The 12,559-nt window shown below is 39.0% G+C and overlaps 3 protein-coding genes across 3 annotated transcripts in view; 2 read left to right on the top strand and 1 right to left on the bottom strand.

Moving 5' to 3' along the window:
* Positions 1-12,559, bottom strand: part of LOC135073352 (heparan-alpha-glucosaminide N-acetyltransferase) — a 47,036-nt gene that overhangs the window by 11,718 nt on the left and 22,759 nt on the right. The window contains exon 4 of the mRNA XM_063967503.1: positions 1,084-1,240. Within this exon, the coding sequence (XP_063823573.1) occupies positions 1,084-1,240 (157 nt within the window). The remainder of the gene's footprint in view (positions 1-1,083; positions 1,241-12,559) is intronic.
* On the top strand, positions 7,193-9,594 carry LOC135073351 (juvenile hormone esterase-like). Its single transcript, XM_063967501.1, has 3 exons — positions 7,193-7,598; positions 7,929-9,157; positions 9,295-9,594. Exons 1-3 carry the CDS (start codon positions 7,419-7,421, stop codon positions 9,488-9,490), a joined length of 1,605 nt encoding a protein of 534 aa, XP_063823571.1. The 5' UTR covers positions 7,193-7,418; the 3' UTR covers positions 9,491-9,594.
* Positions 10,093-12,374, top strand: LOC135073350 (juvenile hormone esterase-like). Its single transcript, XM_063967500.1, has 3 exons — positions 10,093-10,479; positions 10,631-11,865; positions 11,947-12,374. Exons 1-3 carry the CDS (start codon positions 10,300-10,302, stop codon positions 12,140-12,142), a joined length of 1,611 nt encoding a protein of 536 aa, XP_063823570.1. The 5' UTR covers positions 10,093-10,299; the 3' UTR covers positions 12,143-12,374.

Raw genomic sequence — 12,559 nt, 5'->3', positions numbered from 1 at the left:
CCCACGAGAAAATCAAGCTATGAAAGAAAATGTTAAGGCATTAACACCTTTTCGTGAATAACTATTTTTTATGGTTCAAACGATTTCAGTTGAGACAATCATAGTACTGAAACTGATACGTCAAAATAACTGAAGAACAACTTCTACGATTGTGATGATGAAGTGAATGTCATGCCATAGCCTTTTATGGCAGTCGCATACAGAGACATAACCAGGGCGACTTGCCTCTAATCTGGTGAAATCTAAGAGTGATTTCAAACCCAAAGCAAGAGAGGTCAGCTCTTGGGGACTTGAGTATCAGTCACTCAGTCAGTACTAAAATTCTGATTCACAAAACAACTCATCCTCTAAAAGTGTCAAGCGCTCGCAGCCGCTGCTGGATGGCCAACTCCTTGTCGCCTTATCGCAGCTTGCCAGTCCGGCGCACGCGCGACATCACCAGCCGAACTAACACGTATAGCAGCCTCCCAGCAGCACATCAAGGAGACGCAGCAACGTAGTTAGACAATATACTTGCACATAACTCACCCTCTGAAGGTGTCAAGCGCTCGCAGCCGCTGCTGGATGGTCAGCCTCTTGTCTCCGTAGAGCAGCGCGACATCACCAGCCGCACCTAGACATACAGCAGCATCCCAGCAACTCGCCGAAGAGAAGCTTGAATGCTATCATACAATACATATACTTGCACATAACTCACCCTCTGAAAGTGTCAAGCGCTCGTAAGCGCTGCTGGATGGCCAGCTCCTTGTCCCCGTAGCGCAGCTTGCCAGTCCGGCGCACGCGCGACATCACCAGCCGCACTAATACGTATAGCAGCCTCCCAGCAGCACATCAAGGCCATGATCCCAGTAGCACTCCGAGGAGAAGCAGCAGCGCTGTTAAATAGTATACTTGCACATAACTCACCCTCTGAAGGTGTCAAGCGCTCGCAGCCGCTGCTGGATGGCCTTGTCCCCGTAGCGCAGCTTGCAAGTCCGGTGCACGCGCGACATCACCAGCCGAACTAACACGTTTAGCAGCCTCCCAGCAGCACATCAAGGAGACGCAGCAACGTAGTAGACAATATACTTGCACATAACTCACCCTCTGAAGGTGTCAAGCGCTCGCAGCCGCTGCTGGATGGCCAGCTCCTTGTCCCCGTAGCGCAGCTTGCCAGTCCGGCGCACGCGCGACATCACCAGCCGCACCAGGACGTACAGCAGCCATGATCCCAGCAGCACGCCGAGGAGTAGCAGCAAAGCTGAGGGAAAACAATCCTTATTGTAATAGTATTAAAAAAGCCTGATCGTTACTAAGGTTTGGTAGACGGACGTAAAATGGCTTTTGTCTTTGTACAGTCAGCGTCAAAAAGTTTGTAACACCCGAAGTAGCTAATAAGTTCGTAACACGTCTTTGTTACAATTGGAATAAGGTTGTGTTGGCCACTTTTTGGCCACTTTAGGTGTCACAACTTCACAAGCTATTTGACGCTGACTGCACCCAGTCAGAAGGTACACTATCAACCAGAATCTGGCCAACTATAAACCTAATGATGAAAAAAATTTAACGAGGGTGAAACTCGGGAGAAATGCATTTTATGCATTAGAGGAAATCTACGTCTTAGCTCTACGCTACGTATTGCTGGCTACGTATTGCTGGACGTCCTATAACTACGAACATGCAATGCTAAAGGTTATATGTATCATAGCAGTTGTAGTGCGTAGGTATTGCTGCTGTAAAAGGTAACCTACTCGTAATCTACTCAGATGCGCGAAAACTCATTTCGTCTAACCGAAAAACGCAGAACAACTAGAACCATAATACGGAGCACAGGTTACTGCGTCTAAATAATAATGAATGGTTACATTATGCATATTTGTGATCTAAAATAAATCAAAATCAATTTACAAGTAGCAATTACACCATAAACGTAGCCGCAGAGGTAGGTAGTTGCTTGTGTCTCTAATCGCCAGGTAGGTACCATAGGTACGGTGACAGCGGTAGTGGTTACGATAATTACTTACGTAATAGTCAATGGACAGCAACCAGAAATGGTTATTAGCCGTTTTATATAATTACTAATTACATTAAGCTACACTAATTGTAATTTCAAGGCGAGGATAGAAAGGTGCTATCAAACTTGGATAGTTATAAAACGTCACGCTACTATAGTCCGCGTGAAAATCGTATGGAAAAACAATTTTACTAATCATTACCGATTCATCGAACTATTGAATCATTTCAGTATGACGGCTTTTTACTATATACTTTGAGTGAGATATCATCAAATGTGATAATCCTATACTTAAAAGTGAGATAATATCAGTAGATTGTAATCCAGGGTTTCCCAATTTTTTTTTGCCAAGGAACCCTAATTGATTATACTTTTCCTAGCGGAACCCCCGTACTACTCCGCCCGCACGCCCTGCCCCTCCCTTGTGCGTAAACAAGTCGGTGCGCGCGAACAACGTCGGTCACGAAACGTGGGATAATATTTTTTACGGAACCCTTGCGGCCTTTCCACGGAACCCCAGGGTTCCGCGGACCACCATTCGGGAACCGCTGATCTATACTAACCAACCAAAATACTACAGAGGCAACCAACAGATCTTAACGACATTATGTAATTTTAACAAGGGTTAAATAAGTTATTATTCTCATGACAGATGATTAACAGTTTAAAGCGCCATACATTTGGCATTTTCCCATGAAATTTGCATCTAACCACTATCTTTTTTGCTTTAATGGGAAGCCGATTGCATGACAGTTCTTACACAGTGACTGAGATACTATTCACACGACCTAATCTAAAGCTAGCGACGGTCTTGTCATGTTTTTATCGTTTATTTACATCATCCGAATACTTTTCAATGATTCAGACTGATCCAGATTATTACTCGTAAAGCTTTAAAATGACCTAAACCTACAAATACTCGTTAGGTAGGTATTTAACTATTATAAATCGAAAATTTACATTGTAAAAACAATATTGTAGAAAGAATAAGTAGGTACGAGTGCCAATTAAATAATTCGGAAGTTCGGTGTGATTTTACGAAAATGTAGAGTCATCTTGGCACGTAGATTAATAACTATGTTTCGAAATTGGCTAGATTTAAAAACAAAGGCACATACAATTTGTAAAATCCATTAAAATTTGCTCAGATTCATCGAAGGTTTTGCCAGCAACGCCAGCTTTAAAAATTAAATAACCTCTGTTTGCCATCGCAAATATGAGTATTATTTTGGCCGGGACATAATAATAAAAAGGTTTGTATTGCAAACAAATGAATGAAATCTATACTTATAATAAATCTGTAGAGAGGTCAATTCTGTACATTAAGTATATTTTCAAAATAACTATCAGGGGGTGATTAGTGATCGATACTGATGCCAAAAATGCAATCAGTAAAATTTTTGTCTGTCTGTCTGTCTGTCTGTCTGTCTGTCTGTCTGTCTGTATGTTCCTTATAGAAACAAAAACTACTTGACGGATTTTAACGAAACTTGGTACAATTATTCTTCATACTCCTGGGCAGGTTATAGGATACTTAGGAATTCCCACGGGAATGGGAATTAGCGGGAAAATTGTTTTGTATGAAAAATCTGAACCGCTTAAGTTAGACGCTTGAAATTTGGCATGCAGGTACTTTAGTAAACTTAAAGCTTAGTTACAACAGGATATTGCAAAATTCCCACGGGAACGGGAGTTAGCGGGAAGAAACATTTGTATGAAAAATCTAAACCGCTTAAGTTAGACGCTTGAAATTTGGCATACAGGTACCTTAGTAAACTTAAAGCTTAGTTACAACAGGATATTGCAAAATTCCCACGGGAACGGGAGTTAGCGGAAAAAAACATTTGTATGAAAAAATCTAAACCGCGTAACCCTTTCAGCCCAGCCGAACACAATTGTGACGTTACTTTAAAGATAAATTTTGGCGGTATTTTAAGACGTAAGTGATCGGGCCCACAGCCGCACAATTGTGACGGATATGCTCTATCTATTGGTGTGAGTAAGATAGCCAGCAAGCGCCGCGAAATTCAAATTAAAACGGGTTCATTTTGCCGTTGTTGTTGTTTAGGGTATCGCTGCGTGTAAGTGATTCTAATTACATTAAAATTATGCCATTGCTATGTTATTATTGTGATTTATAGTTAATTATGAACTGTTTTACGTAACAGTGAATAAATTTGTTTGTATTTTTGGTTAATTCTCAAGAAAAAGTGTCACAGAAGTATAAAGTCACAATTGTATCACTGCGGGCCCAACTACATACTACATTGCAATGGCTAGATCATTTTTTTTTCCTTAATTACGATACAATTGGGGAGTTACTGGAACAGTAAGATATGGAAGATGTTCATGAGGCATGTGTGCAAGATTAGAAGATTCTTACTCTTCCAAGAATGATGCTCCACTCTCATCTTTGAGGGCAACCCCCAATCAAAATGACGGCAAATGGATAAAAGAAAAGATTTCGTGGCAAGACTACTAGTCAAGCTCAAGATAATTAAAGTAATGAACAGCCCAAATCATTAGCGGAGTACTTAGAAATTTATTTTAATGCCGATCTGTTTGTAATGTCTGCTATCGCTGCTGAGCAATATTAAATGGCCGAAAAAGGCCAGCAAATGAAATCGCAATGTAGATCTAATGAAATCAAAATAATCTCTGGGGTTCATGGGACTATGAATTGCATTAAATGCCCTCGAATCAATTTTTTTTGTATTGTGACTTTGAATGAGTTGGGCCCACGATGATACAATTGTACGCCCCCTGAAAAACCATGAAAACAACATAGTACCACTGAAAATGTTCAATTTTCATTTTCTCTGATCCCCAAAGATAATGAATATCGAGTTTTTTTATTACTACCTTGTTTAGTTTCGTCGTGGGTCTGAAAGGGGTAAGATAGATGAAGGGGGTAAAACGGGATCCACGCGTACGAAGTCGCGGGCGGCCGCTAGTCATACATAAAGTAATTACACCTGACTCTTATCTTTTAAGTGTGTATTTATACCCATTCATAACAAACGATATTATTATGTTTATGTTAGATTTTGCGATTATTTAGTAGGTAAAAAAACCCAAACCGTTCGGAAACGATCAGATAATGCTACCTCTAATAATTATAATTATATTTATTACAGATTATATTAAAGTGGTGGTCGGATAACAAACCAGGATAATATAATAGTTGTGAAAAAAACAATCGAAGATGTAAAGATAAATGTAGAAGTAATTAACACAAAAAAATTTCTATACCAACGACATAATAGAGCTACTTTTTATCCAAAGCCCTGTATAAAATTCATAAATCAAAAACTAAATATTTACATTACCAACAACGAAGTCCACGAGCACCTGGAAATGAAAACAATAAAGGAGGAAATTCGGAGTCTGGCAACTAAGTACAAAGAGCGGTTAATCCATCATCCTAACGAACTTGCTCGCCAACTTACCATGGACCAGTATGTGAGACGACTGAAACGTCATCATACGAGGGGCGGCTGAAAAGTTTTGAGCCTAAGTATCTTCAAGTGTTATTATTGACTCGCACAAAATTTTATTAATTTGCCAATAACCTCCTTAGTATATGTACAAAGTTTCATTTTATTAGCATCATCACGCTTTTAGTAATTAATCCGTAAACATCATCATGTCTCAGTCATCTGCGCAATGTACGAAATTGAAGTACACAGTTGTCATAAAATGCCTCACAAAGAAGAACAAAACGCTGACGGTAATATTTGAAGAGATGTCAACAGTTTACGGGGAGTCTGGGCCTTCATTTGCCACCATGAAAGATTGAATCCGATAATTCAATCATGGCAGGGAGTCGCTAAAAGATGACCGCAAGTCAGGGCGGCCAGATTTCGCCATTAACGAATAAAATAATGAAAAGTTAAAGAATCTTGCTCTAGAGATCCGCGAATTAAGCTGTGACAGATAGCTGAAGCCATAGGCATTAGCAAGGAACGTATCGGCAATATTTTTCATACTCATTTGCACATGAAAAAGGGGTGTGCGCGATGGGTGTCAAAAATGCTCACGCCACTCGACAAACAGCGTCGAGTCACAACTTCGCAGGAGTTTTAGGACATCTTTGGCCATAATCCTAACAATTTTTTTTCTCACATTGACACTATTGATAAATAATAAATTCAGCAGTGCGATTTAGAGTCAAAACAAGAGTCAATGCAATGGATTGAAAAGGGAAAACGCCGCCGCGGAAATTCAAAGTGGAGCGATCGACACCCAAGCTCATAGCCACTTTGTGGAGGAATTTTATTCATTGACTACCTACTTAAAAAAACTGCAATAAACGGGGATTATTTTACTGTACTGTTGATAAGAGTGCGTCAAGTGGTTGTCGAAATAATAAGAGGTAAACTGGCGAAATGAAATCTGTTATTGCCAGACAATTCGCCCGTGCACACCGCGCATGTTGCGAGGCTTGCCCCGGGTAAAACTGGATTTCAAGAAATTAATCACCTACCACACAGTTTAGTCCAAATCCTTAGCTTTTTTTTCTAATTCTCAATTTGGAAAAAGGACCTCCAGGAACGAAGATTTTTGAGTGACAAAGAAATGAAGGCGTCGTTAGAGGATCATTTCGAAGGCAAAGTTTGCGATTTTTTTTTCAGTGGGTTAAAAGCTCTTTTACACAAATGTAAGAAGTGCGTTGTAGTAGAGGGAGATTAAATAGAAAAATATATTTTTTATACTTTTCTATCGGCATTTTTAATACCTTAGGCTCAAAACTTTTCAGCCGCCCCTCGTATCCTGGAGCTAGAGGATCGCCAGTAGATCTGGGCAGCAGATGAGTTGATGCTTCCAATGGGAAGCCACTCCGCATGACAGCATCAACAGATTTGCCCATAGTCTTGGGACTGATTGCAAATGATCACAGCAAAAAAAAAAATATTTATGAAAAATCAAACAAGAAAGTGAATAACACTTTTCTAACTCTGGAGTTACCTAATTGTGACCATTTAAGTAGATATTATGTACGGCTGTGCCTGAATGTGCTCTTTTCTGTCAAGAATGAAGTCACAGTTTACCCTAACAATTTAGGTATTTATCTACGCCTAGTTTACACACAAAAAATCTATGATTATTTTGTTTTGATTCTATATCGTCGCTGATTGTACTTGTAAGAAGTCATCAAGTTGACAACATATTTTTTGTATTAAATTCCCACCTTTTAGAGTAGGTTTTGGTTTTGGTATTTCCCATATTTGAATGAGTTTTACATTTGAACAGTTGTGTGGCTATCGCAGAGGCTTCGGAGACACTTCAATGATAAAATTGAATTGAAAGTGATATAACCATTCAAAAGTTTGAGATAAAATGACCTACCTATCTGTATAATATCGTGCATCGACACATCGTAAGTGTTATTTTCCAAGAAACTGTTGCTATTGTTGGTGGAAAAATGAAAGAGTTCGTAGTAGTGATTCTACTGATAAGTTATGTGGCAAGCTCAAGTTTGAGGATTGATCCTCTGGTGCTGACCCAGCAAGGCCTGGTGAGAGGGCAGAGGGCGGAGGACGGCGACTACACAACATTTCTGGGCATTCCCTACGCCGCCGTGGACGAGGATAATCCTTTCGGTGTAAGTCATAGATGGATACTTTTATATGTACTTAAATAATACTTTTGAATGTTAGAGCTTCTAAAAAAACTGTAGAGTTGAGCGAACTAGCTAATATAGAGTTACCTATCTATCGGATAGGGTAAGATAAGATGACGGTAAACGACGATCGTTAAAAAAGCACATTTATTTTCTGTAAGTACCTAGTCGTACCTATGCACTCAAAGAGCAGTTTTACTCGTCTCAACCCAATCAAATCAAATTACTGGAATATAATAAGTAAATGGTCTACCTGGTATTAATATACTGGTACATTTTTGTGATTCTCATAAACATTCTTTTATTTTCCAGCCGGCAAAGCCACCCCCTGTATTTAACGAAAACATTTTCAAAGCAAACAATGGATCAATCATGTGTCCGCAAACACTATTTTTTGATATGCAAGGTAGCGGCACTGAAACTCTAGACTGTCTTCGACTGAATATATTTGTGCCAAACAATGCTACCTCCAAGAATCCCTTACCCGTGTTAGTGTGGATCCACGGAGGAGGTTTTGAACTAGGTTCAGGGACCACCAGCGTCACAAAACTAGTAAACCAAGGCATTGTGGTAGTAACAATCAACTATCGTTTGGGCCCATACGGATTTATGTGTCTCGATGTTCCATCGGTGCCCGGCAACCAAGGTCTCAAGGACCAGTATGCTGCCCTGCAGTGGGTCAGGAACAACATAGGGTCATTCGGAGGCAATCCCTACAACGTCACCATATCAGGAGAAAGCGCTGGTGCGTGTTCCGTTCTTCTACAATTATATTCGGCGAAAGAAAAGCTGTTCCATAAAATAATAGTACAAAGTGGAACCCCACAAAATGAAGGAATGTTTGTGAATGGAGACGTGGAAGTTGCTAAGAAATTGGCCAACCATTTAGGCTTCAATACCACAGACACTGAACAAGCTTTGGGCTTTCTTACTAAAACCCCATTTAATTTAGTAACATCTGCCCTCGCCAAACTTAAAATAAAACTGAGACCTTGTAAAGAGCTGTCATTTAGCGGTGTTGACAATTTTGTAGATACAGATCCATTCAGTTTATCTAATGAAAAGAAAATCAAAGGAACTCCTATTTTAATTGGTCACACAAGCAAGGAAGAGATGGGCCTGGGGAGCAGTTTCTACGACGGCTATTACAACGATGACCCATTTTACAATAGAATAGTCACTAACTATAATTTAGAGGATGAGAAGGCGAGAAAGGTATCAGATACTATTAGACATTACTACTATGTTGGTGACCAGCCTATATCGGAAAAACTTTATTCGGAATTGGGGAATTTTGAATCAGATTTTATATTCAATCATCCTATGCAGAGAATGATAACTAATTTGTTAAAAGAAAATGCAAATCCCGTGTATCAATACATGTTTAGTTACGTGGGAGATTCCGGAGACGAGGGCGCAGGTCATGGGGCGGATGGAAAGTATCTCTACCAGACAGGTGATCCTTCTGTTCAACTTACCGAAGACGACAAACTTGTTGCTGATCGAATGGTTACCATGTGGACGAATTTTGTGAAATATGGGTAAGTGAAGTGAAGATAAAAAATTGATGATGACGTGACAAGTTTATTTTTAACAAACAAATTAATTACATAAAAATACAGTTTCAGGTGTTTAAGCAGAAAATCTTGATAAAAGAACGATTTTGTAAATGTTACAGGGATCCCACACCAAGCTATGCGAACACTCTCCCAGTGACGTGGAGCAAGTCAAGCCTCGCCACCCGGCCGTACCTGCGCATAGACAAAGACTTGAGGATGGAGAGCAGAGTTTTCAGCGACAGGATGGCCTTTTGGGATCTTTTTTATGACAACTACGGCAAATTCAATAAGCTGACAACAAATTGCGATGTATAAAATCTCATTCAAAATTGTTATCTATTCGACAACTGGTTTAAAGTAAAGATTTGGTATAGTATATAACAATTTACTATAGAATTATATATTTTTATTTTATTTTAGTGAGAGTTTAGTTTATTTGAATGCATTACTAGTATTAAGACATTTCTACAAGACCCATTTATTTCAAATTAACCTTCTAAATTGGGAAAAAGCGCTATTGTTAAAGGGTTTTACAAGTTACCTGAAAACTTGAGCTATTTAACGACTACAAAAGCAATTATCGATGTGTCGATAAAATGAACTCAGTGTTGATAATGAATACCTATGCTGAAGAAAGAATAATAAAGTTAGGTAGGCTATTACATAAAGGAAGTTTCAAAGTTAACAACACTCAAAACTTTCGAGTAGGTAAAAACCAAATTCTCGAGTCTGTTGATATTATTTATTGACTTGGTAAAACCTAAACTCTTGACTATATAAATCATTATCTATTTAATACTCAGGTTTTGATTAACAAGATATTGTCGTCAGTGCCTTTTCTCCACCCGTTTCCATTTTAGGGGTTGTCAGGAAAAATCTTCAACCTGTGTGTATTTTATTCACTTATGTAACGGATATTTTTTTCGAGTAACTAATTACAATCGTCACATGAGTTTTACTATTAGACTCTATATCATTAGATAACGTAGAGGGAGCTGACTAGATACTCCAATGATAACAATAATCGAGATAAACTTCAATCCATTCAAACCTTTCAGATAAAAACAGTGCTGTATCACAAGTGCATTTGCTCAGAGGCTGCTAGTGTAAATGGTAGTGAGAAGATGAAGGTGATTTTAGGAGTAATTCTACTGATAAGTTATGTGGCAGGGTCAAGTTTGAGGATCGATCCTCTAGTGCTGATTCAACAGGGCCTGGTGAGAGGGCAGAGAGCGGAGGATGGCGACTATACAACGTTTCTGGGCATTCCCTATGCTGCCGTAGACGAGGATAATCCTTTCGGTGTAAGTACAACCTGGATACTTTTAATCTAAATATTCCATATGAATAAAATTTTGGATGGCGATCATAATTTCTTATGTGAATATTAAAACTCATATTACAGTATTTTCTTAAATTTTTCTGTTCTGTAAAATATATCTTAATATTTTTCAGCCAGCTAAGCCACCCCCTGCATTTGAAGAAGTTTATAAAGCAAATGATGGATCTATCATGTGTCCACAATCAGCATTTGTTACTCGTAATTTCATGCAAAATATGGGCACCGAAACATTAGACTGCCTGCGACTAAATATTTATGTGCCTAATGATGCTACTTCCAAGAATCCTTTACCGGTGTTAGTATGGGTCCATGGTGGAGGGTTCGGAGGAGGATTTGCAGGGGCTAGCAGCGTTACAAGTTTAGTAAGCAAAGACATCGTAGTAGTATCGATCAATTATCGGTTGGGCCCCTATGGATTTATGTGCCTTGACGTCCCTTCGGTGCCCGGCAATCAAGGTCTCAAGGACCAGTATGCTGCCCTGCAGTGGGTCAGGAACAACATAGGGTCATTCGGAGGCAATCCTTACAACGTCACCTTAGCAGGCCAAAGTGCTGGCGCATGTTCCGTCCTTCTACAATTATATTCAGCCAAAGAAAAGCTTTTCCATAAATTAATAGTACAAAGTGGAACACCACAAAATGAAGGAATGTTCGTGAAAAGAGATGTAGATGCTGCCAAAAAAGTGGCTAACCATTTAGGCTTTAATATTACTGACACTGAACAAGCTTTGGGATTTCTTTCTAAAACCCCATTTAAATTGGTAACATCTGCCATCGCCGAACTTAAAATAAAACTGAGACCTTGTAAAGAGCTGTCATTTAGCGGTGTTGATAATTTTGTAGATACAGATCCATTCAGTTTATCTAATGAAAAGAAAATCCAAGGAACTCCTATTTTAATTGGTCACACAAGCAAGGAAGAGATGAGCCTGGGGAGCAGTTACTACGACGGTTATTATGATGATGATCCATTTTACAATAGAATAGTCAATAACTATAATTTAGAGGAAGAAAAGGCGAAAAAAGTGGCAGATACAATAAGACATTACTATGTCGGTGATCAGGCCATATCGGAAAAACTGTTTCCGGAGTTGGGAGATTTTGAATCGGATTTCATATTTAATCATCCTATGCAAAGTATGATAACTAATTTGTTAAATGAAAATGCAAATCCCGTGTATCAATATATGTTTAGTTATGTTGGTGACTCCGGAGAGGCGGGCGCGGGGCATTCTGCAGAGCTCAAGTATCTGTTCGAATTGACTGGATTTTCATCTGAGATGACTGAAGATGACAAACTCGTTTCAGATCGATTGACAACCATGTGGACAAATTTTATAAAATATGGGTAAACATTTGAATTTGTACTTAAAAAAAACTGGATGATTTAATATGTGTAAGTTTAGTATAAATCTGTTTTTTCTTTCAGAAATCCTACACCGAGCTATGCGAACGCTCTCCCAGTGACGTGGAGCAAGTCAAGCCTCGCCACCCGGCCGTACCTGCTCATAGACAAAGACTTGAGGATGGAGAGCAGAGTTTTCAGTGACAGGATGGCCTTTTGGGATCTTTTCTATGACAACTACGGCACATACAATAAGCTGGCAAGAGAATGTGATATTTAAAATCTCATGTAATTTGGGTATTTTAAAAATATTTCTTATTTAGTTTTATGTGAAGGTTTAGATTATAAAAAAACAATACGTGTTATTAAGTAAATGGCTTTTTTTCAATGGATATTACGAGAATGTTGCATCTGTGACCAAAAGGCAGTAACCTCGGACAACTAATTAGTTTGGCTATTAATGCAGTGATTAAATGAACTTCTGGAGACGGTTCGAGGGCTCATATACTTTATTATGTTTTTTTTTTGTTCCTGAATATCTATGTAAGCAACTAAGGCTGGGTTGCAGCTTCTTACTTTGACTTTAACAAACGTCAAAAATATGTCAAATTCCATACAAAATACGCCGGTTATCGTTATAGTTACGGTCAGTTAGGTGGTGCAACTCAGCCTAAGTAATGTAATCGTACAAGTTAAT

The sequence above is a fragment of the Ostrinia nubilalis genome, chromosome 7 (genome assembly GCF_963855985.1).
Source record: "Ostrinia nubilalis chromosome 7, ilOstNubi1.1, whole genome shotgun sequence".
Lineage (NCBI taxonomy): Eukaryota > Metazoa > Arthropoda > Insecta > Lepidoptera > Crambidae > Ostrinia > Ostrinia nubilalis.
Note: the sequence above shows the minus strand (reverse complement) of the source record. Positions and strands in the feature narration are given on the sequence as shown.

Bases quoted from the DNA above. Each gene is read 5' to 3' on its own strand.
- LOC135073351 (XM_063967501.1), top strand. From the start codon at position 7,419: ATGAAAGAGTTCGTAGTAGTGATTCTACTGATAAGTTATGTGGCAAGC. The intron at 7,599-7,928 runs GTAAGTCATAGA...TTTATTTTCCAG, and splicing joins ACGAGGATAATCCTTTCGGT to CCGGCAAAGCCACCCCCTGT. The intron at 9,158-9,294 runs GTAAGTGAAGTG...TAAATGTTACAG, and splicing joins ACGAATTTTGTGAAATATGG to GGATCCCACACCAAGCTATG.
- LOC135073350 (XM_063967500.1), top strand. From the start codon at position 10,300: ATGAAGGTGATTTTAGGAGTAATTCTACTGATAAGTTATGTGGCAGGG. The intron at 10,480-10,630 runs GTAAGTACAACC...AATATTTTTCAG, and splicing joins ACGAGGATAATCCTTTCGGT to CCAGCTAAGCCACCCCCTGC. The intron at 11,866-11,946 runs GTAAACATTTGA...TTTTTCTTTCAG, and splicing joins ACAAATTTTATAAAATATGG to AAATCCTACACCGAGCTATG.